This window comes from Pyrus communis, chromosome 15, assembly GCF_041283825.1.
Source record: "Pyrus communis isolate YQ-2024b chromosome 15, ASM4128382v1, whole genome shotgun sequence".
Taxonomy (NCBI): Eukaryota; Viridiplantae; Streptophyta; class Magnoliopsida; order Rosales; family Rosaceae; genus Pyrus; species Pyrus communis.
Window position 1 is genome coordinate 28,625,377 of NC_142579.1, and position 23,844 is coordinate 28,649,220.

At 37.8% G+C, this 23,844-nt stretch overlaps 3 protein-coding genes and 1 pseudogene across 4 annotated transcripts; 2 read left to right on the top strand and 2 right to left on the bottom strand.

The window, feature by feature from the left end:
- Positions 1-212: 212 nt before the first annotated feature.
- Positions 213-1,424, bottom strand: LOC148690823 (uncharacterized; annotated as a pseudogene).
- A 4,331-nt stretch (positions 1,425-5,755) lies between these two features.
- LOC137715400 (pectinesterase inhibitor 3) lies at positions 5,756-7,689 on the top strand. Its single transcript, XM_068454724.2, has one exon. It carries the CDS (start codon positions 6,896-6,898, stop codon positions 7,493-7,495), a length of 600 nt encoding a protein of 199 aa, XP_068310825.2. The 5' UTR covers positions 5,756-6,895; the 3' UTR covers positions 7,496-7,689.
- A 1,666-nt stretch (positions 7,690-9,355) lies between these two features.
- LOC137719384 (uncharacterized) lies at positions 9,356-16,610 on the top strand. The gene is made up of 18 exons (XM_068458430.2): positions 9,356-10,102; positions 10,336-10,855; positions 11,006-11,266; positions 11,391-11,482; positions 11,689-11,898; positions 11,978-12,379; positions 12,962-13,098; positions 13,218-13,311; positions 13,427-13,483; positions 13,785-13,919; positions 14,061-14,132; positions 14,295-14,408; positions 14,534-14,695; positions 14,804-14,932; positions 15,032-15,133; positions 15,222-15,301; positions 15,517-15,666; positions 15,859-16,610. Exons 1-18 carry the CDS (start codon positions 9,602-9,604, stop codon positions 16,424-16,426), a joined length of 3,786 nt encoding a protein of 1,261 aa, XP_068314531.2. The 5' UTR covers positions 9,356-9,601; the 3' UTR covers positions 16,427-16,610.
- Positions 16,611-16,725: 115 nt separating this feature from the next.
- Positions 16,726-22,680, bottom strand: LOC137719396 (3-oxoacyl-[acyl-carrier-protein] synthase II, chloroplastic). 2 transcript variants are annotated; one of them, XM_068458439.2, is made up of 14 exons: positions 21,823-22,680; positions 20,725-20,930; positions 20,444-20,647; positions 19,917-20,027; positions 19,703-19,798; positions 19,482-19,527; positions 19,305-19,384; positions 18,859-18,927; positions 18,437-18,521; positions 18,018-18,172; positions 17,856-17,936; positions 17,677-17,736; positions 17,430-17,596; positions 16,726-17,154 (listed from the first exon to the last, which is right to left on the bottom strand). In XM_068458439.2, the coding sequence occupies exons 1-13, from the start codon at positions 22,187-22,189 to the stop codon at positions 17,480-17,482; spliced, it is 1,677 nt and encodes a 558-aa protein (XP_068314540.2). In that variant the 5' UTR covers positions 22,190-22,680; the 3' UTR covers positions 16,726-17,154; positions 17,430-17,479. The 2 variants fall into 2 exon arrangements, with proteins under 2 accessions (XP_068314540.2, XP_068314546.2); XM_068458445.2 differs by having other exon boundaries at positions 16,726-17,170; positions 21,823-22,663.
- Between the last annotated feature and the right edge of the window lie 1,164 nt (positions 22,681-23,844).

A 23,844-nucleotide genomic window follows, 5' to 3' on the forward strand; every position in this document is an offset into this window, starting at 1 on the left:
CTGTGGGGACCCTAGAGCGAGTTGGATAGGGTTCCCTAACTTCTTTAGAAATATTTTCATTAACAATATCACAAATTTTAGCACCTTCTTGAAGATCAGAAGAACTAGGAGAGGAATCCTGGCACACAAGCTGACCAACATTGGTACCCAAATCGCCATAATTAACTTCAAAACGTTGAGAATGAGGGGTGATAGCCTCGTCAAACTCCGAGTCATCCCCAATTACATTTTTTTCGTTGCTTATTCTGCAATGCTTTCCCAGTTGGCTTACTAATCAAAGCACCCACAGTTGGCTTAGTCATTTCCATTGGCTTATTCACCACTAAATCAGCCACTAAATTGATGGACTCATTGGCCATTGATTCAATTATTTCATTTGCTATACCTGCAAGTTGATTGTCTGGTTCCTGAACAAGAAGAGAGTTCAACTCCATTGGAGATGATGAATGGACATGATTTACTTCTTCAATAGGTTGCATCTTATCAACAACTATCAGATCAACACATTCATTTCTTTTTGGGTCTTGAATAACCCAATACTCTGTTTTGTTATTTACCTTTCGTCCTGCCACTAGAGAAGGCTGGGAATCCATTGCCACATTTTTCTTCTTATGGTAACGACAACGATCAATGGTATGTCCTAAGATTCCACAACGGTTACATTTTTCAGGCAATTTTTCATAAACTATATCAATGGGAAAACTATGACCCTCACACTCCACCATGATGAAGGAAGGGAGGTAAACAGCTAGATCCACATCAACCAAAGCACGAGCATAATATCCAAACTGGCGCTCCTTCGTGGCCTTATCAAGTTGCAAAGGAGTACTCACTCCCCTTGCAATTTCAAGAAGGTGGCGTGGATGCCAATAATCCTAGCTAAGCCCATATATTCGAATCCAAAATTAAGCATGTGTAGGAGGTGCAATGTCATTTGGATTAAAATCTTGTTGCCATTCTGATAAATGAAAATTTCCATTCGGTAACGTGCAAGTTCCACCTCCCCATTTCCTCCTCTTGTCATCTTCAGTATTGAAATGGATATCAAAATAACCTTTCCCAAGTGGGATTGGGAAAGAAGCCACGACGCGATTGGCCTCCATAAAGCCTCGAGGGATGATTTGAGCTCTGCAGTCTTTAAAGGGGTTGTACAATAAATGACCAATTAAATTGGTACGGAAGGATTGCAATTGTTGTTGGTACAAATCTTCGCTAATTTTAACAGAAATTTAGTTGCCGCGTATGATGGGAATTGGGAGTTGACTCATGTTAATACGCTGAATAGAATCCGTGACAATTGACGCAAAGGTCCTGGCCTTCATAGATGGTGGATTCGAATTTCGGGGAAGAGGAGCGGAATTTGAAACCATGGCAAAAGCCCATGGACAAGAATTTGCCCTAGCACCCTCAAACAGATTTGACATGATTTATCATAGCATACTCCAAAAAATCTTCCCACTATTTCCAAAAATTGCTGCAATAATACCCAAAAGTTGCCGCACCGTCTCCCTTCCAATAGAACAATCTCACATAGTCGAGAGATCCTAGGTCGCAACCCACTTTGCTTTTGCTTGCCTCCGTTCTGCACGGATGAAGCTCCGGCGCCGTTAGAGGACCATAGGTCGCGAGAATGAAAGTTTTGCGTTCTTTCCTATCGCGCGCGTGGAGCGCATTCTTTTTTTCCACTCCCTAGTTTTGGTCAGTATCGTCTTTGGTGAGAATCAAACCTAATACCTCATACTTACAAGTGATGAGAAATATTATTATACCGTGATACTAAGTGACAATATACTCAATAATTATATCAACTGTTTTGTGAAACGCAAGTATTGTCCTATGTTCACTCTGCCTTTTATCAAACAACTCACACGCCACATATTTTGAACTGGGCCTCCTGGTATGTAGCTGGTACCCTGGTGCTGTCAAACGATTTTATCAGGTGAAAACCAATAAAAAATAAATAAATAAAAAATAATTTTTTGCACAAAAAAACACTTGCATTATTTTCACAAATACTAAGCTTTTCAGAAAGTCTTGAAACTTAAAAGGTCAGAATTGCATTGACAAAAGATCACAGTTGTTTCAAACATTCATTCCAGAAACATAATTAGTGTGATGGGAGAATATAATTTTTCGTGAATTTTTTTTTTCCTCGGCAGATTGCCAGCCCAATAAACAATTTTCTCTCTCTTGCAATCACAAGTTTAGTAACCGCAATTCAGAGTCTCAGACATACAAGTCATCTAATATGGCCTTGTGCTTACAAGCTTTAGTCGTGAGAATTGAGATTTTTGCATGATCAACAGCAAAAGACATCGAAAATAATAGCAAGAAAAAAGATAACCTAAAAAAAGGAGGTTTCTTGGATTTCCATCGTCTCTTGGGTCACCACCAACACCACCTTCATTTTCAGGGTGACTTTTTACGGACCCCATAATATTGAACAGAATACACCCCTCGATAATGGAACTTTCCCATTCAACGTCGCCATGTTGAAGGCAACAATGGCAGAGAAATTTTTGAAGACACTGTCGAAGCCAAGCAGGAAATCAATGGCTTCTCTGGCTGTAAAAGAGAGGGAGAGAAAAATGCTTTTTCTGCGGGAGAAGCCATTGATTTCTTGCTTGACTTCGGCGGTATCAAAAATTTCCACGTCGTTATTGCCTTCAACGTGGCAACGTTGAATGGGAAAGTTGCAATACTTTCGGTTGGCATCACTGCCATCGAGAGGTGTTTTCTGTTCAACATCAGGTCCTAAAAAGGCACCTGGAAATGAAGGTGGAGGTGGTGGCCCAAGAGACGATGAGAATCCAAGAAAACCTCCTCTTTGTCAGATAATCTGCTTTCTTGCAATAACTTTCATGTCTTTGTTGTTGATGATACAAAAATCTCAATTCTTGTGCATTTAGAGAGTCTTTATAGACAAAGTTTGAGTGAACTGGTGGTGGCGGTGATTACAATTTATAGAGAAAAGGGACCGGAGGGAGTTGGTGAAGGGGGAGGTCGAGTTGAAGATGAAGGTTTGGCATATTACACGAGGAGGGAGCACAGAAGAAGGAAGCAAACGGGGCGAAGTTGAAATAAGCGGGTGTAAAACTGGAAATGCACCGTTACTAAGCTACATTGATTTCTCCACGGGTTTTAGTACATATAGAATTTCTTTCCCACAGGTTCTCTACATTTCATCTCTAAACTTCTTATCCCCACGAGTTTTGGTTAGCTTGTGTTTACCAAAACTTGCGAAGACAAGTTTGATGAAATTTCTTACAGAAATTGACAGTGCATAATGTGTTTATCAATTAAATAAGGGCTAGTTTGAAATTGTTTTTAAAATGATGAAAGCACTTTCTTCAAAAGTGTTTTTGAAACCAATTTTTAGTAAAAATGCAAATGAATCTTGAAAAAGTACTTGAAGTATTTTCTGCAAGAAGCACCAATTATATGTTTTTTGCAAGAAGAACTTCATGTGGTTTTGGAATTCAAAAATAATTTCACAAAAAACGTTTTTAATTATTTTAAAATTAGTTACAAACAAGCCCTAAGATATTGACATTTTTATTTTTTTTTGAAGAACAGATATTGACATATTATATATATAATTTATAAACATAGTGCAATTTAAAGAGTGGGGTAGGAATTTTTATAGCGGATTCCAGACTGCAATTCACATGCTTTGTTTCAGAACTTTCAGCACTTACATGTCGAATTTCTTGGGAATGCTGCTCTGCTGGGCTCACAAGGTTCCGTTTCTTATCGGAATTCAGCAAACAATTCCTGATAAATCAAGGGTCCCAGACTCCCATGTTTCCCCACCAAACTCCCACCACCCCATCACATTCTTTCGTGCAAATACGAAGCTTTTCGAATTCTAGTACATCTCATTAATCTTTAACACATCAAATAATTAGTTGTGAAGTCTCATTGACAACGTTTTCTCGCCAAACTTATTTCAATAAATAAATATTGACGTCTTTAAACGATCAGCATGATTAATGAACACGCAACATAAAAAAAATATATATATATATATATTTATAAATAAAAATAAAAGTTTTACGCCAACGTTTCTTGCAGGGTTAAACCATTCTAGGTCTTGTTGTTTACGTGTTGGTGGACGACTCTCAGTTATTTATGATTGGTTTGGAGACGTCGCCGACGATATATGTCCCCGAGAAATAGGATATCCGTCTTCGTGTGGTCCCCTCACGTATTGAATACCACTTGGTTACAAACTTGAAAATAAATTGGTGGCTTTGGTTATTGGTTAATAAATACACGTTTGCATATTTTAGTTGGTTAGTGATGGGCTGAAAGGTGAGCTATTCTACCGGGGCATTTATTTGGATCTCCTTCACCGGTCCCCAACACTAGCCAAAATAGCCACAAATCGGGGCGCTTAAATTCCTTATTACATGTGTGAAATAACTAATATTTGTTTGTTAGTGTTTTTAGAAAGCTTAAAAATGTTTTTCACTTCTAAGTAAGAGGTTTTAGGTTTGATTTTCGCTAAAGGCGAATTTGAACCACGTTTTGCTAGCTAGCCCATTGTAAGACTAAGCCCACATCCTCTCCCTTAGTGTAAATACTATCGTTTTGTAAAAAAAAAAACGATTTTTGAAAAAATCAAAACCATTCATGATATAACGTTTGAGATAAAAATGTAAAGTTAATTGAAGAAAACACAAAAAATGCAATTTAATTGGGTTTAAGGAATTTATATAAACAGAAGTGCGTCTTACAAAAGCACTCGTTATAGCTGTCAATGTCGGTTTGAGTGTTAGTTTGATCTTCATTGTTGGTAAGGACTATTCCATAAACAAGAAAATACACCTGAGCACTACAAAAATAGCAATAGTGCCATTTAATTTATCATTCTAAAATAGTACATAGTCTGGTGATGGAAATCTCTACGTGGACAATGTAGACATTGGGTTGGTTGAATTATAGGAAGTGGTTGAAACTTAAAATAATTTCTTCAACAATAATTTCTTCATCTTTAAATTCAAGAACAATATTAGAGAGTGGAATCATGGGTAGGTTTTTGAAATAAAAAATAAAAAATTTCAACGATTTAGTGACGATTAAGATGTGATGGAGAAGACTAATAACTAGATAGTGACGTATTCTTCTCTTGGTACAGGAGACGGTATCAATACAAAGTAAAACGAGATAGGGAAAGGAAACGTACCATAACGGAAAAGGAAGGAGGAAGAGTTTGATACTCAGACGCCAAGAGAAAAGTCATAATTTTTTGCTTGTTTTGTCGAGGAGAGTTTTTATAGTTGAGGATGAGAGTTTTAGTTGCGGTAATAACTTATTACTCAACTTCGGATTTTAAAAGTGATATTTGTTGTTCAAATTTGAAGCGGTGGTTTTGTGGTTTATACTTTTGGCAAGGATTATGGGAAGAAGCTCACGTTTGTTAGAGGTGCTTCATGGTAAGGTTATGACAATTTGAAGATCATCAAAGGGTGGTGTGGTCTTTCGTTTGTGGGGTTGTTGCAGTGGTTTGGGGGTTCACTATCATGTTTTATTGTCGTTGTAAATTCTTCAGATGATGGTAGGATGTTTACCTTGCGAGTCTTGATGGTGTTAGGTCCAACTGGCTCATTGGGTTTAGGCATTGTGAGTTTATCTTTCTTGTTAGTTAGATGCGGGTCTCCCGTGATTAAGGAATCGTATCTTTGAAGAGTTTATTTTGTGTTGTATAATTATTTTGTTTTGTTTTGTTTTGGTTGTGGTTTCGTTGTTTGTTTGTTTTTTTTTTTTTTTTGGCAAGGGACTATGAAGACATCTCCGTGATGTCTCATAGTAGGGCTTTTCTATCGAATGAGCGTCGTCTTTTGCAAGTTATTAAGAAAGTGATGCAAGATTTTGTCTTTATGAGTGTTATCATTCCGTTTGGTTAGATTTAAGGTTATATGGGGTAAATTTTGTATTATCTTTTTGTTGCATTTGTAATCACTGCATTGTATTCCTAATGAATGATGTTCTTATTTTTCTTTGATAATGATGTACGTTGAAAAAAAAGAAGAGCGTTTTGGGTTGTTTATCCTCTGTGAATAAGGAATAGCAATACAGGTTAATGATTCCTAAACAAATGAAGTGACCATTAAGATGTGATGGAGAAGAATATACCTAGATGGAATCAATACAAAGAAAAACAAGAAAAACCAAAGCTCATATTAGAAAGAAGATTACACAACTAAGGAAATTGTCAAACGATAAAAATATATCTTCGAATGTCCCGAGTGAGTTATCGAACGACGCTATATGCAAAAAGTTATTTTAGTCATTCCTTGATCGGGCAGGAAAATATGAACGTCACTATTCTTTGTTTCCTTTCTATATTTTCTTCTGTTAAAGCAGTTTAGTTTAAAAACATTAACGTAATCTATGTTTTGTATTAAACTATTAAAGATTCATTTGGATGTGCTTTTAAAATAACTAAAAGCGCTTTTGGTGAAAATATTTGTTGAACGAATCATTAGTAAAAATGCAGGTAAATCCTGAAAAATCACTTAAAAGTGCTTCCTGGAAGAATCATATAACTGGTGTTTCTTGCAGAAAATACTTAAAATGTTTTTAGAACCCAAAAATATTTTCTCTAAAAGTTTTTTTAGCTATTTTAAAAATACATCCAATCGAGTTACGAGACAAAGGCAAAAGCTAACCTAATTTTAAACATTCCTAGTCTAAAACGGAGATTTGCCCGTTTACTTTCCCACTATCACTGGTTCACTACACACACCCCTTATATATACCCAACCTCTCACCCCTCCCAGCGACCAGACCTCCACAGATTAATTCCACACTCTTCAATCTTTACTCTGCTCACCTCCACTCTTTTACTCTTTATACCCATCGCCGGAAAACCCTACCCGCCACCTACACGATGCGTCTTCTCCTACTCTCTCTTCTCCCTTTCCTCGTCCTCCTCTTCTGCTCGCTGTACTCCGCCTCCGCCACACGGAAACACCACCCAGCATCAAATATCGTCCGTTCATCATGTCGCCACGCCACTTACCCCAAAATCTGCCTCCGCACTCTATCCAACTACGCCGGCCCCGCCAAGACCCCGGGCGACCTCGCCCAGGCCGCCGTGAACGTTAGCCTCGCCCGCGCACGCCGCGTCTCCGGCTTCCTCGCCCAGCTCTCCGCCTCCTTCAAGGGGACGAAGCTGCAGCGCTCGGCGATCGGCGACTGCGTGGACCTGATGTCGTCGTCGGTGGACGAGCTGAGCGAGACGCTCGCCGAGCTGCACCACCTCCGGAAGGAGACGTTTCGGTTCCAGATGAGCAATGCCCAGACGTGGCTGAGCGCTGCCCTGACGGATGACGAGACGTGTCTCGATGGGATTCAGGAGGCGAATGTGAAGGCCAAGGGCGCGGATGTGAAGCGGAAGATAACGAATGCGGCTAGGGTTACGAGCAACGCGCTGTACCTGATCAATCGCCTCGACAAGAGCCGCAGACGGCCCAGATCTGGACCTTGATGATGATCTGATGATGGCGGCTGTAATTCTGTCATTATGGTTATCAGTGTCAGTCCATGCCGCAGTTGGCATCGTACTGTTATTGTACGTATGATATTAATGAGTGTAGTAATGAAGCTACACATATACAAAATCAGTTTATGATATTGTTGTCTGGGTTTAAATTACTCTAAAAGTTCTGGATATTTTACTTATCAACATCTTACTTTCTTTTGAAATAATTATTTGCGATAAATACTAGATTTCTTTGGTGGTTAAGATATTTTTTATGATCGTGATTAAAAGATCCTATGATCCACGAAAATTTGTGGGACTGTCCCATGTGACAACCTGTTAGAGACTTGTTGCATAAGACAACCCGTACGAAAACTATCAACTTATTAGATAGTTTGTCTTGTGATCCCCATAAATACCCCACGTTTTACCTCCATTTACCTTAAAATATGTTTTGTTCCATCAAACAACCACCCTCATTCCTCAACACCGCATGTCCAAAAATTGTGAAAATTGTGCAGGGGGTCATAATTCATAAATAATTTCACGCTATCCACACATCCATTTTTATTTTTTACACACATCTATCATTTTTTAGCCGTTGAATTGAAAGACTTGAAGAAGATCAATAAACAAAAATTAACAAAGGTGTGTGAGAAATAAAAGGAAGTACGTGGATGGCACTACCCTAATTTTACCAACTAAATTTTGGAAGCATTACCTTCATGTATCAGTATTATTATTGTCATCATTTTTCTATCTTTCTCTTCACTTGACGATAAAATAAGAGAGTTGTTAGATACACCTGGTTGTTTTATTTCCCCACCCACATTATATTTACACCCACTATAAAAAGTTAAAAAAATTAAAATGTTATCTCCCCACCCACTATTATTCCTAAAATAATCCTTTATATATATATATATATATATATATATATATATATATATATATATATTTTTTTTTTTTTTTTTTTCCAACTCATCTATCTATGCTGCACTTTCATCGTTTCTCAAGTCATGTGGTTTTATTTTTCTAATTGATTCACGTTTTCGTTGTTTTATCGAATTGAGTTTAGTCAAGTTAATTACAACACCATGCTTCATGTTTCTAGTTCGATTGATCATGATACACTATACATTATTGCCAAATTGTACGGCAACGAAATACGAAATCGTAGATACAACACATTCAAATAGGAATCGATTTGATGAATGATTCAAGTTCGAGTTGCCGTGCTGTTGAATTGTCTGATCGATTTCTGAAAGCGGGCTGTGTAACATGAGACACAAAAGTGATAGTTACAAGACCTAATACATTTGTATTTATCCGATAATTAAAACTTTCATCAATTGCATGTAAAATAAAAACCCAGAAAGGCAAATGTTTAAATCCTAACAAATTGCACACAAAAAATTATTCTTTTACCTCTTTGATGGAAACATAATCCTCTGCTTCTTCCATAAAAATGTCATCTTCTAAGTTCATTCTTTTTACTTTCTCTGAATGAAAAGAGATGAAAAGGATGAGAGATGGGAAGGATGAGTTAGGGTTTAAGGAAGACAAATAGTCTAAAGAGTTATCAAACTCAAACTTTTCTTTTTTATTTTTTATAAAGAAAAATAATAATGCAAAAGAGGGTAACTAAGGTCCTTATTAGTCATTTTACAAATGGACAAATTTGTAATAAAAAAAAGTCATTAAAAGGTGGGTGAAAAGATAAGACATTGGAGTAGGAATAACATCTCTTCTCGCTTGAGTCCTTGACTATAAAATTCGGAAGAATAGAGTTAAATTCGGGTCAATACTTCCGAACCGGCCCAGACGGAATATATATCATCTTTTGGTGACGGGCCCGTTGAGTCCAAAGATGTAACAAGTGTCGGTCGCGCTTACGAACTCAGTGACCCATCCGAACCCGCCACAACTGGGCCACCTGGTTCCCAGAAGCTTAACTAAAACCTCGACCCGTAAATCCGCGACTTAACGGTCACCTTCTTCGCCCTCAGCTGTCTCCCTAAAACCCTAGCCAGTGCTGAGAGGTGGGCAAAAAAACCGAAGAACCATCGAAGCTAGGGTTTTTCTGCAACTCCCCAAAACACCCGCCCAAACATGGAAGGCATCGAAGTGGACGACGTCCACTCCCTCCCTCTAAGCGACGATGACGACATCTGCGCCTCAATCTTCACGCGCTTCAGCAGCTCCACGCGCGAAGACCACCACCACCTCTGTGCCGCCGTCGGCGCCATGGCCCAGGAGCTCAAAGACAAGAACCTCCCTTCGACTCCCGTCGCATACCTCGGCTTCACGTGCTCGTCCCTCGACGGCCTCGCCTCCCAGCCAGACCCACCCGGTCACGTGATCGACGCCCTCCTCACGATTCTCTCCATTGTCTTTCAGAAAGTATCGGTGGGGATTCTCGTGAAGAAGAGCGAGTTCTTATCGGAGCTCTTGGTCCGTGTTCTTCGGTCGCCGTCGTTGACGGTGGGTGCCGCCGTCTCGGGATTGAAATGTATATCGCATTTGCTCATTGTCAGAGGCCGCGTCAACTGGTCTGATGCCTCTCAATTGTATGGATTCCTATTGAGTTTCGTTACGGATTCTCGCCCGAAGGTGAGTTTCTCACATTTTATTTGCCTTTGAGTTCTTGTCGTTATTGTTGATTGTTCATGATAGAATTCAGATTGCTTCGGTCATTTACTATATAAATTCGATGAATTTGAGGTTTATTAAATGACGTTACGGCACAATTGTTGCATATTTTGGTAATGTCGATTGTTATAATTGATTCAGATTTTGATTCTGTTCCATGTACTTGAATGTATTGCAATTGGATTCGGAAACAGGTGAGAAGACAATCACATTTGTGTCTTCGCGATGTGCTGCAAAGTTTTCAAGGAACACCGCTCCTTGCCCCCGCAAGTGAAGGGATAACTAACTTATTTGAAAGGTTTCTTCTGCTTGCCGGTGGGTCAAGGGCAGATGCGAGTGAAGGACCCAAGGGAGCCCAAGAGGTCTTGTATGTTTTGGATGCTCTGAAAGAGTGTCTGTTTCTTATGTCAATCAAGTACAAAACCAACGTCCTCAAGTACTACAAAACTCTTCTGGAACTGCGCCAACCACTTGTTACAAAGCGCATAACAGACAGTTTGAATATACTTTGTCTCAATCCATCAACAGATGTTTCTCTTGAAGTGTTGCTCGATCTATTATGCTCATTAGCTCTTTCTGTCTCTACGAATGAGACATCTGTGGATGGCATGACATTTACAGCTCGCTTGCTTGGTACTGGAATGGCGAAAGTTTATTCCCTTAATAGGCAAATATGTGTAGTTAAACTCCCTCTTGTATTCAATGCACTCAAAGGTATGTAGTGTTTTGTCGTCCACTGACTTTAGTTGCGTACATTTTACCTTCTTATTAGTTAAAGAAATCTTCATCTAAGTCCCTTTTTATCTGTTCCATTCTAGAAAGCAGAACTCAAAAAGTTCTGTTGTGTTTCTTTGATTTTGGCAGATGTGTTGGCATCTGAGCATGAAGAGGCTATACACGCAGCAGCGGACACATTTAAGAGTCTCATTCGTGCTTGCATTGATGAAAGCTTGGTCAAACAGGGAGTTGACCAGATTGTAATGAATGCAAAAAATGATGCAAGGAAGTCTGGGCCAACTATAATTGAAAAAGTGTGTGCTACTATTGAAAGCTTACTTGGTTATCACTACGCAGGTGTCTGGGACCTTGCATTTCAAGTTGTCTCAGCAATGTTTGATAAACTTGGTATTACTTTTAAAATTTGATGCATCTGATTGTTTCCTCTTGTTTTTAACTGATTTATTTTTCTGTTACCATGCACTTATTATCTCCATTTGATATCAGAGGTATAACAACTGTTATCATGCAGGGGTATACTCTTCTTATTTCATGAGGGGCGCGATGAAGAGCTTGGAGGAAATGGAGAAGTTACCTGATGAAGATTTCCCTTTCAGGAAACAGGTCTTTCCTATATTATTCAGTGTTTAACATATTAATATTACTATGTCCACCATCATCATTTACAAGTTTTTTAGGCTGCAAGTCAAACTCAGTTCATTTTTTTAAAGATTATTTGGAAGCTTTTTGTGTGGTTTTGTCTTTGTTTAGTAATGTTTACTCTCAATTAGTGCGACATTTACTAATATAATGAATTTATTAATATATAGTTGCATGAATGCTTTGGATCGGCTCTTGTTGCAATGGGACCTGAAACATTTTTAGGTCTTCTACCTCTTAATTTGGAGGCTGAAGACCTAAGTCAGGTGAATGTTTGGCTCTTTCCAATACTGAAGCAGTATACAATTGGTGCACGTTTGAGCTTCTTTACGGAGTCAATTTTGGGTATGGTTGGAATGATAAAGGAGAAATCTAAAAAGGTATTGAACAGATCATACTGATGGAATGCTAGTTGTTTATTCCAGATGGAATTTTTTAGTTATGTGCTATAATTTGCAGCTGGAGTCACAAGGACGTATTGTTTCATCAAGGAGTTCAGATGCGCTTGTACACGCTTTGTGGTCACTGTTACCTTCCTTTTGCAACTATGCTTCTGATGCTGCTGAAAGTTTCAAGGATCTAGAGCAAGCCTTGTGCAGTGCCCTTCAGGATGAACCTGAGATTCGTGGGATAATATGCTTGAGCTTGCAGATTCTTGTTCAACAAAATAAGAAAATTGTGGAAGTGAATGATCTGTCTGATAGTGAATTAGGCAGCGCCAGACATAGAGCTATGGCCAATTATACCCCTGAAGTTACAGAAGGTAACATGAGCGTACTCAAGTCATCTGCACGCAAGTTACTACCTGTTCTATCCGGTGTTTTCTTGAATACCACAAAAGATGATGCAGGCTGTTTGCAGGTACTTAAGCATACTGAGGTTACATGTGTTTTGTTTATTTGTTCTGCAAAATACATGACAAGAATGTCAAATCCACATTGATTTTTGTATAGTACACATATCCTACTGGTGTAACAAATGCTGTTTCCCTACAAATCATGCCTATCCTCGTTAAAACCATGACACATTTTTTATAAGAGAGAGAGGCAGAGGGGAGTTATCTTTTTACCTAAATGTGTTAGATACCTCGTAGTGAACATTCAAAGAACTTAAACATAATTGAGCAATAAAGGCACAAGAACAAAATGGAATTGGCTCACTGTATAAGCTGCATCCCTTTTTTACAATATCATCCTTTTCAGTCTTTTTTTTTTTCTTTCTTTTGACTTCCCTTTGATCTTTTGGATACATTTGCACCTCTGTCCCCTCTGCTTCCCCTAATGAACTTGTACTTTTTCATATTGGGTTCAATTTTCTACTTAGGAATACATTTTTGGTTAGATACGTGTTTGTACTTTGTACTTTCAATGCAAAATTCGTTGATTACTTTTTCATGAATAGTGTTTTGTGAAGTTGTGAATAATTATGTTTCCACCTTTACAGTCCACAATTGGTGAGTTTGCTTCAATATCAGATAAAGAAGTTGTGTCTAGGTATTTTAGAAGTACATTGGTGAAGCTTTTGAAGGTTACTGAAGAGGCCAGGAAAGCAGAAAGCTCTAGAGATTCTAATACCATGCGGTACATCATTTTTTTTCCTTCTATGATGTTTAGTTCTTCAATTTCACAGTAGAGTTATCACGTCTCTCTCTTAGCAGGATGTCTGACCTGACATTAATTCTCTTCCATCTTAACTGCAGGGCACAACTATTTGATTTGGCAGTCTCACTTTTACCTGGTTTGGATGCTAAAGAGGTTGATGTTTTATTTAGTGCAATAAAGACTGCATTGCAGGTTTGGAAATCTTTCTCCTCCATCTGGTTATTTACTTTGTTTTTAAGAGGATCTAGAAATGCTTGGTAAAAGGAAATATTGCCTTAGTTACTAACTATGGGCTTCATGACTTCAGGATAATGAAGGATTGATACAAAAGAAGGCATACAAAGTTCTTTCAATCATTCTCAGGGTATGCAAAAGTTAAGGATTTGTATGATTTGGATGTTAGGGATTATCTTTATTAATGCTTTTGCACTGTACTTGAATTATTATCACCAGTCAGTGGAATATTTGGAAACATGGTTTACCGGTTCAAAGTCGTTTGCTTCACTGCTAATGTATTAGTTAAAGAAGACATGGTTACAAGGGCACTCATATAATTTTCTGGAATTATCTGCTGCTGAGCCGTCTTCTATCCATGTTATGGTGGTTTTTTTGTTTCTTTGCTCATCTCTTTTACTTATGGATCTTGTTGCTGGATGTATGGTCAGGACTGTGATTGGTTTCTTTCATCGAAGCGCAAGGAATTGTCTGATATTATGATTGAAGTACTTCCTTCATGCCATTTTTCAGCTAAACGGCACAGACTTGACTGCTTGTACCTCCTAGTAGTCCATGTTTCAAGGGTATGCATAAACATATTGATTTGCCAAATCGTATTACTACGTGTAGAATTCATTATTTGAATCTTAGGAACAAAGTTTGATGTAGGGAAAAAAATTCACATGTATGCCATTCCATGCTTAAGAACTTGAATCTTTTTGTAGAGCGACACTGAGCAGATGCAGCATGACATCATAAGTTCTTTCCTGACAGAAATAATTCTTGCGCTTAAAGAGGTAAAGTGGTTTAGCAGCTTCAACCTGGTTTCTTACTTAGTTTTTAATTTCCTGAAAGAATCTAATTCTTGCACTTAAAGAGCAAGAAGATCTTGCATTCTGCAGCTTCAGAATTTGTTCATTTATATGAAGTGCTACCAATGGTTTTCTTTCTCAATGCAGGCTAACAAGAAAACAAGAAATAGAGCTTATGACATCCTTGTCCAAATTGGCCATGCTTGTGGAGACGAGGAGACTGGCGGGAAGAGAGAAAACCTGCTGCAATTTTTTAACATGGTACTGAATATTGTTTCAGACTGCATCAGTTTTTAACTGATAGTCTTTTGGCAATAATTGGTCCTGTGGGAAAGCAGAAATTAAATAAATTTGCAGCATGTCTAAGGTTGATCTTATGGTCACAGGTAGCTGGGGGGCTAGCTGGTGAAACTCCTCATATGATCAGTGCTGCAATGAAGGGTTTAGCTCGGTTGGCTTATGAATTTTCTGACCTTGTTTCAAGTGCTAGCAATTTGCTCCCATCCACATTTCTCCTCCTTCAGAGAAAGAACAAAGAAATAATTAAAGTTTGTTCCCCTCTCGTTTAGATCAGCATTTCGGAGTTATTCAGTTACTTAAGTGAACTGCTTGATAGTTGATAATTCGTTGACTTATTTGTTATTTCCTTTTTGCAGGCTAATTTGGGTTTGTTGAAAGTATTAGTAGCCAAATCACAAGCTGAGGGGTTGCAGTTGCACTTGAAAAGCATGGTGGAAGGCTTGCTGAAGTGGCAAGATGCTACTAAAAGCCACTTCAAAGCCAAGGTTGTTTCCTCCTCAATATGGTTGAGTTCAGTTGGTTTTGATGAATTTCCCCATAATTCTCATCACTTGCTTTTCAAACTCGATTTTTTTTTTCTTCAGGTTAAGCTGCTTCTAGAAATGCTCATCAAGAAATGTGGGCTTGATGCTGTTAAGGCTGTGATGCCGCAAGAGCATATGAAACTACTTACAAACATACGGAAGGTTTGTTGAGAGGCATCTTGCTAGATTGAAAATTTTCCAGGGGTACTCACCACTTGTTTCTGATCTTCCCCTTTTCTTGTGAATACAGCTGAAGGAACGAAAAGAGAGGAAGCTGGGTTCTAAATCTGAGGAAGCTAGATCTCAAGTGTCCAAAGCAACTACATCCAGGTCTCACTCTTTCATAATTTAAAAGTTAAATACATGCACGAGCACAATTCGCACGGTGCACATGTATTTTTATTGTAAATACACATCACACATGTGCGTATGTGCTGGTGGAACTTTTACATCTCATTTTTTAACTTTCATTTTTTGAGATATATGTAGTTTTTAATATTACTTCATGTTCTCTAACATTCTGTTATTTTCCATCTTCTTTTCAGGCTAAGCAGGTGGAACCATACAAAAATATTTTCTGATTTTGATGATGAGGAAACTGAGGATAGCGGTGCAGATTATATGGATGCCAAAACAGTGTCGGGCAGACGTGGCAAGGCGTCCACACAGCTCAAATCCAAATCATCTTCATTACGGTAGGTTGTTGTTGACGTTCATGTTGCAGTGTTTACGTGTTTAGAGAGTTACACTTTGCATTATTCATGATCTTGGTAGCTAGAAGTGTTCGTTGGATCATATCTGATTGTCCAGAAATGTTAAAAAATAATATGATCAACAACACAATCTGGATCGGCCGAAATGAACCAACACAATTGTTTGTATTACAGAAGAACAAATAATAAGAAGTTGCTTGATCAGCTAGAGGATGAGCCACTTGATCTGCTTGATCGGCAAAGAACTAGGTCTGCACTCAGGTCATCTGAGAGTTTAAAGCGAAAGATGGAGTCGGATGATGGGCCAGAGATAGACCCTGATGGGCGCCTAATAATCCGCAACGAAGCAGAACCGTACAAGGAAAAGCCATCCGAACCTGATTATGATGCAAGAAGCGAAGCGGATAGTCACTTGTCTGTAAACTCAAAGAAGACACAAAAACGCAGGAAGACATCAGAGTCTGGGTGGGCTGCCACCGGCATAGAGTACGCCAGCAAGAAGGCTGGTGGGGATTTGAAGAGGAAGGACAAGCTTGAACCATATGCATATTGGCCACTTGATCGGAAAATGATGAGCCGCAGACCAGAGCATAGGGCAGCCGCGAGAAAAGGAATATCGAGTGTGGTGAAAATGACGAAGAAGCTCGAAGGGCAGAGTGCCTCGGCTATCCTCTCCGCTAAAGGCTCGAAGTTTAAAGGGCGGGTTCAGAAGAAAGGAGGCGGCAAGAAGAAAACAAGGTGAAGAACCTCTTCAACTTGGATCAACACATTCAAGAGAAATATATAAACCTTTTCTTGATTCATTGATTACTATTTGCTCCACTGAATAGAGCTAAGCGACCATTTTATGTTTGAATTTTGAAATCACTTTTCGTGGAACTTTTTTTTCCACAAATTTTATTGAATATGTTGATACTGCTTGCCAATTAACATGAACATACATAGTGATGGATCGCGATGGCGAACAAGGAACGTGTAGGTTAGAATAGAATATCGCTTCGCCATAAATGAGTGTATGGACATTATAAAGACGCTCGAACAGGTCCCAATCCAAGTATAAAATTTGGAATCAAGATACAAGTAGTTCGGAATTCGAAAAACGATACAAGTAGTTCGGAATTCGAAAAACGTAAAGTCATGCAACTGCAAACTAAATTTCATTACAATCATCTGATGAGCCAACCAGTTGTACAGAATACCAAAATCAAACAAGGCAAGGCAACCATTGCCGCAGCGGTGGTTCAATGACTAGCAGCAGCACATAAAAGGATCAAAAGCTACTGTGGCTATCGAAAGGGAAAGTCTCTAATAATAAGAAGCAAAAGTATTTCTTGTTAACCATTGGGTGAGCTCTTAATATTTCCTACTTAGGGGCCACCTCAACAATCTTCTCGAGCGATTCAGTTTTCATAGCCGCAATCTATCCAACCATACACAAGATGAAGTACTTCAATGTCGATTCAGTCCCATCTGTAAATAACGGCTTCTGCTTAATTTTCAAGCAAAATATACGAAAGACAGATATCATTGATTTCATTGTTGAAGAAATACGTGACTCTGCTCGTAACCGTTCTACATATGTTGATTTCAAGTTGAAAGACATTAACTCAGACAAATAATCACGATACTACAGGTTTATGTTTCAGACTACTATTTTTTAAAAGAAATACCCACACTTTGCTTGATTTGTTTACATAGTACAATCCTTCTAAGTTCTAAAAAAAGGTGGCAGTATGCGAACATACCTTCAGTAAGATTGCAGCAAAGGTTGGAGTAGCACACTAGATCTGTGTTTCTACTGGTATGGGGCAAACAAGACCGATGAGTTGTGGCCACCGAACCCAAATGAGTTAGACAATGCCACCTTAACGTCCAGCCTCTCTTTCTTTGGACCCACTAGTAGTTTTGTATCCTGCATTCATGTGCTGACAGAATTAGAGGACTCCAAATATACTTTCATTGGACATTATCAGGGAACGGAAGACAACATACCACACCCTCATCTGGGTTTTCCAGATTGATATTTGGATGTATCCACCCAGTTCGTATTGCCTACCCAAAAAGAAGATAACATGTCAAGAACTACACTTCAAACCAAAGAACTGTATTTGGTCTTCAAATATAAGGTCTACAAATATTACAGTTTTTCCAAGTTGAAAACATCAAGTTACCTGTACTGCTGCAACAGCTTCTACAGCACCAGCTGCTCCTAGTAGGTGACCAATCATGGATTTTGTAGAGTTCACTCTCAACTGTAAAACATAATGATCTCATTGAACATGGAAATACAGGAATTAAGAAAACAGATGACGAATGTAATGTGTTGTTGTTACCTCAGGGTTCTGGCCAAAACAATGAATGAGAGCATTATACTCCTTGAGATCTCCGGCTGGTGTGGATGTAGCATGTGCATTAATGTAATTAACATCTTCCCTAGACACCCCAGACTGCTCTAAAGCCTTTTCTATGCAGAGAATAACCCCGGCCCCTGTTTCCAAGGACATTAATAAAAATTTCAAATTCCAGCATTTGATGTAATTTGACGAAACAAAGTGCAAGGTGGATAAAATTATTCACACAAAAAATGCTATAACGACATTATTCATACAAATATTTCCACGTAATGTTCTTCCATAATGAACCTCTAATAGATCAACAGAAACAAGTTGCCAAAAACTTTCTTGTTTCCATAGCTCAACAAAAAGAACAAGAGAAATGTAGGAGTGATATTTCCAAAGGTAAAGCATATTACCATCAGGGTGTGGCTCAGTCATGTGGTAAGCATCACATGTGAAGCTTCCACCAAGGAATTCTGCATAAATAGTTGCACCTCTTTTCTGTAAGAAAATAAACATCGATGAATTAAACTTTCTAAAGAAGCATTTATACAGAAACACCATATCACATAGTAAGATAGAAATGAATGATTAGAAAATGCGTGTGAGACTACTATAGGGGTAGCAGCAAGCTCAACTGACCATAATCACTCAACACAGTACAAAAAAAGTAACAGAAAGCATGATATGGATTAACTCGAGGGAACCACAGTATACAGAATGTCCCTAAAGACTTTGCACCTACAACCCTACAGACTATGTGATCCCACAGAAAGAGAAAGAATACCCAGACAGACAACCCAAGTACCATTGCCAAGGTCATAGATTTAGAAAATACCTTAGCATGTTCTAACTCTTCTAGAAGCAAAACGCCAGCTCCTTCCCCCATAACAAAGCCATCACGATTCTGTCCAATAACCAAAACAAGATTTTGTTAAAAGCACTACTATGTAAGTCGACATGTTAGTAAGAAACAATGATTGCAGTTCCAAACATTTTCTTTCGCAATGGAGTACCTTTGCACTTGTTAAACGTTTCTAAAACAAAGAAACTCAAATCTCAAGCTTAATAGATGACTAGGTTTAGTTATAAATTACAACATATCATTTCAATAAAGCTGACTAGATTCCAACACAAATTTACATTGTGATAACCAATATATGACATGCCCTTCTAGTGATTTTTACCATTCTTGTTCTTAGGAATATACGAAAGTTTCATCATATAACCAATCAGTGGAAATAAAAGAATAAATGACTCTAGCATAGTTATTGGTCACATTACACTATCCCAAGGGCGTGATGCTTTAGTCGGATCATTGTTTCTTTGTGACAGTGCTCTGCATGCCACAAAGCCTCCCAATCCTGCAGTGATAGCATACGAAAAAGATTATTAAAAATTACGTTCAACTCAGAGTAAAAATAAGACAGAAATAACATCTGCAAGGAATGGGAGCAATACCAATAGGTATCATCACTGAATCTGAACCACCACAGAGCATAAGGTCCTGCATAAGATTTCAAAGAAAATTGTAAATTAGTTATTATATACTACTTAAAGATCGTTCATCAGATATCATTATTTTCAATTTTGCATCGAAACTACCACTAAATTACTTCATGTTGTAGGACAATATTTTGCATCTAAACTCTACCACTTAATATGATTAGCAGAATACTTACTGCTTCGCCTCTAATGATATGATTTGCTGAATTCAAAATACAGAAGTTGCTTGTAGCACAAGCAGTAGAGATTGAATAGTTTGGGCCCATCCAGCCCTGCAAGCGTAAAAAGTAAACTGCAGTTAAAAGGACAAGTATAAAATCTCAGCAGCCATCACGAATTGTAAGAGTATTGCATCGATAATATATATACGCATATATATTGTAATCTCACCAGATCAATTGCCAACATGGCAGAACCCATATTTGTAGTTGCGAAAGGTACACAGAAAGGGTTCATCTTCTTATAGGAAACCCGTAAAGCTTCAATTGCATCATTGAAGACCTGTTCGATATCAAACACAAAATGGATTTATCAGAAATGACTGAAGTGATGAAAATACATCAGATCTTGTTCCAGAGGCAAATTTTGTAGGTCACTGTGAGACTATCTGGCTTCGAATTTAATTTTGCGAAAAGAATCTTTTGAGTTTACAAGATGTTTTACTACAGGAGAGAGATACTGATACACTGTCTTAAATAAACAAATAGATAACATAAACAAGTCCAGTTCTGAAATTAAAAAAAAAAACTAGTTTTCGTGCATCTCCATCGAAAATGACATTTGGAAGATGTGACATAACATTACAAACTCTAAACCATGCTTGCTAAAAACATCAAATTGAAGACAAACCAGTAGAAAGATTTTTCAATGTTCTGAAAAAAGTGTACATAATATTAAGGCACAGAACACTGAGGTACCTTCATGCCACCCATTGCTGAGCCAATCAAAACCCCACATTTTGCTTTATCTAATGTTTCCAGGACTTCTTCTGTGATTCCAGCATCTGCTAAGGCTTTCTTTCCAGCAGTAAGCAAATAAAGCATGAACTTATCCATTCTTCTAGAAAACTTTGGTGTTACCCATCCGTCCGTTGAGAAAGACTTGATCTCACCACCTATCCTCTAAAGAAAATAAAGAGAAGTAAGAACATAGTACTGAGAAAACAACAATTTGAAGGGAGGTTTAGTAAATTAGTCACCGTTGGAAACTGGGTACAATCAAAAGCTTCTATCTCACTTATGCCACTAACTCCCTCAAGCAAATTATTGTAGAAGACATCAGAATCATGACCGAGTGGGGTCACCACACTCATTCCTGTCACAACCACTCGCCTCTGTCTTGTTAAAGGTTTCTTCTGTTTTGTTAACTCTTCAGTAGGTTGCACAGCTACAGCCATGGTTTCTCCTATATTTCCACCAATAACAATGATTTAAAACAAATGAAGATGTCATGCATGTCAAAGAATATTTTTACTTATACATTGATGGAAAAACCGAAGTTAGAGTCCTCAAAGATCTACAAGGCAACGGAAAATCATTCTATATACATTCACACCAACGTAAATAATAAATCTTTCCTCTCTTTCCTGGTCCAATACATAAAACTTCTTCAGTAACAAGATATTCTATTCCTTATTCTTTGTAAACTAAAGTTCGTGGCTAGTATAATCATGAATCACTCAACAGTTGCGAATGGAGATGCTCTGAATCAATGAGTCCAACTAGAATACTTTACTATTAAAACCATTGTTTATTTTTTGGCAACTGTAATTCCAATAGAAAAGAAGGCAGAACAGCATGGAAAACTTTTTCCTCTCTTTCCAACAACATTTGGTATACCAACATAACCAACTTCAAATAAATCATACTGCATAGCAAGAATAAAGTGAAATTCCAGAATATATAATTGAAAAAAGGTTTTTCAGCCAAAATAGTCTCTGTGATTAACATATCTCCTTTTTGGTCACTGACAATGAAAATCGATAAAAGTGATCCTGACTTTCACAATTTAACGAGGATATTGACAGGACTAGAATGATTTACGGTGATTTAGGGTGGACAAAACGCAGGGACTACTATCGATTTTCAATGTTTATGCTAATCTCAAGTACCATTTTGGCTAAAAAGCCCAAAAAACACGCACACAAAATACATGCCCAGATTCCAAATAATCTTTTTTTTTTTTTTTTTTCAAAAGTAAAAACAGCACACAATCAGCATGTTCTGATAAAACAAACAATCACAAGAATAATAATTTAACTTTGAACATGTCAAAAACAATCAAAAAACACAATTACCAGAGTAGGAGGCTCCATTAAATCGCCTCTGCCTTCGATTGGATCCAAACAGTGATGAAAGCCCATTGCATCCCAAAGAAGATAACCCCTTTGAGCTGTAGTACTCATCGCAGGGCTCGAAAGCCAAGCAGGAGCTCATGAGGCCCTGAATGCTGGATCCACTGAACGCAGAAATTAGGCCCTTCTGGAATTCGCCACTAAAGCTACTACATTTGGACGGCAGCCTCCTTCTTCCGGCGCATTTCGGCCGCCTCCGGGAGGAGCTGAGCATAGATGGCCTGGCGGAGCAGTCCCTGTCGCACGTGACCGACATGCAAGCGGCCACCAGCCACGTGCAGAGCGGAGATGCAACAGAGGAGGCAGCCATGGGGACGACGACGATGATAACCCAGATGCTCAAATCGGAAAATACAAAATCCCAATTGGGGTAAATCGATTTGGGGCAACCCCAGAAATGAAAAGCACGCAGCAATGGCAATCTGCGCCCGTATTGGGAAGAGAGAGAAAGGAGGACAGAGAATCCCAAGAGAGTTAAAGGGTATATGAGGGAGATGGAAGAGAGAGAAATGGTGGTTTGGTGGAGGAGGTGGTGAAGAAGTCGAAGTGAATCGGTGGTGGTAGCATTCGATATTGTGCGTCACTGTGCTTTCAAACGGTTCGAGACGAGACGCCAAAGTATTGGGCAACTGAGTCGTCCTCAGAATAACAATGACGAGTCTCTATCTCCTCTTTCACTCTCCTCTCTCACTGAGTCGTTGCGCTATGAGGAAAGAGAGACGCATCGATAATACAGACCCGAATACATTATACATATATCGTCTAGCAAAATACAAAGATCTATGACCAGAAATTTTGTACATTTATATATATAAAAAAACATTATATATATATTTAGTTTACAATAATAGATTAAATATATGCATATTTGGTTAGCGTGAGTGAGTGAATCAGTGTTTGATAATATAACAGTATCGTCATTAGCAGTTCTCTAATTTAATTTATAATTATTTTTTGTCAAACGATAGATTTTTTATATGTTTTTTTTATTTTAGTCTATTTTGTTTATAATATGGCTTGTGAGCTGCTCTCACAAGGTCCTCACTTTGAGGATCTATGAGACTCCTTTTTTATATGAAGCTTCAAATTAATCTTATGGTATATTAAACTATCAACTTAAATATTTTTTTTTATACGGAAACAACATATAAACTGATAAAACAAAAACAAAAACAAAAAAAAAAAGAAGGAAGAGAAAAGAAAGTTTCACGACATGTCAATCTCCATCAAATATCTAAACCCATCAAATCCAAATATGAAAACCAAATAATTTTACACGTCTAATTTCATCAAATCTTTATTTAATTACTTTCCCAAATTATTGTATTTCGGTGTAACAAGAATTATTGATGTTGATATCAATCTACCATAAGATAAATTATTAAAGTTGATCTATTAATCTACCATAAGATTAATCTAACGGCTCATATGAAAAAGGACCTCGCAAGTCCTCAAAGTGAGGACCTTAGAAGAGTAGTTCGGCCGTTTTAAACGCCACTTTAAATGGCCATTTGTGTAATTTAGGGTCTTTTAATTTAAATACTAATTCCTAATAAAAATTTTAGTTAAAGTATCATATTTTTAATTTAAGTACCAAGTAAAAAAAAAATATTTTTTTTCCAAAATAATTAAAAAAAAAATTTACACAATATGTTAATCGAGAAGAAATGACACACAAATAACAGGTTTTATATGAACTTGTTAACTAATAGGTTGTTATCGAGCCATCTCTTGAAATAACGAATTTAACACAAAAACATCATGACAAATTTAAATTTTAATTAGTACCTAAACTAAAAATATGATATTTTCACCATAAACAATGCGTATTGTAATAAGAGCTTCAAATAAAAAAAATAAAAAATAAAAAATAAAAAAAGCCTATAGGACACCATAGTTCTCAAAAAGACGCTTATGCACATGCCTTCTATATTTTAATTTCTTTGAAGAGCATGAGGAAATCTA

Excerpts from the sequence above, each read along its gene's own strand:
- LOC137715400 (XM_068454724.2), top strand. The coding sequence starts at position 6,896 with ATGCGTCTTCTCCTACTCTCTCTTCTCCCTTTCCTCGTCCTCCTCTTC.
- LOC137719384 (XM_068458430.2), top strand. The coding sequence starts at position 9,602 with ATGGAAGGCATCGAAGTGGACGACGTCCACTCCCTCCCTCTAAGCGAC. Across the intron at positions 10,856-11,005 it reads TGTATTCAATGCACTCAAAG|ATGTGTTGGCATCTGAGCAT; the intron begins GTATGTAGTGTT and ends TGATTTTGGCAG. Across the intron at positions 13,312-13,426 it reads CAATAAAGACTGCATTGCAG|GATAATGAAGGATTGATACA; the intron begins GTTTGGAAATCT and ends TCATGACTTCAG.
- LOC137719396 (XM_068458439.2), bottom strand. The coding sequence starts at position 22,189 with ATGGCTGCCTCCTCTGTTGCATCTCCGCTCTGCACGTGGCTGGTGGCC. Across the intron at positions 20,028-20,443 it reads CAGCAATGGGTGGCATGAAG|GTCTTCAATGATGCAATTGA; the intron begins GTACCTCAGTGT and ends GATATCGAACAG. Across the intron at positions 17,737-17,855 it reads AAGCTGTTGCAGCAGTACAG|GCAATACGAACTGGGTGGAT; the intron begins GTAACTTGATGT and ends CTTTTTGGGTAG.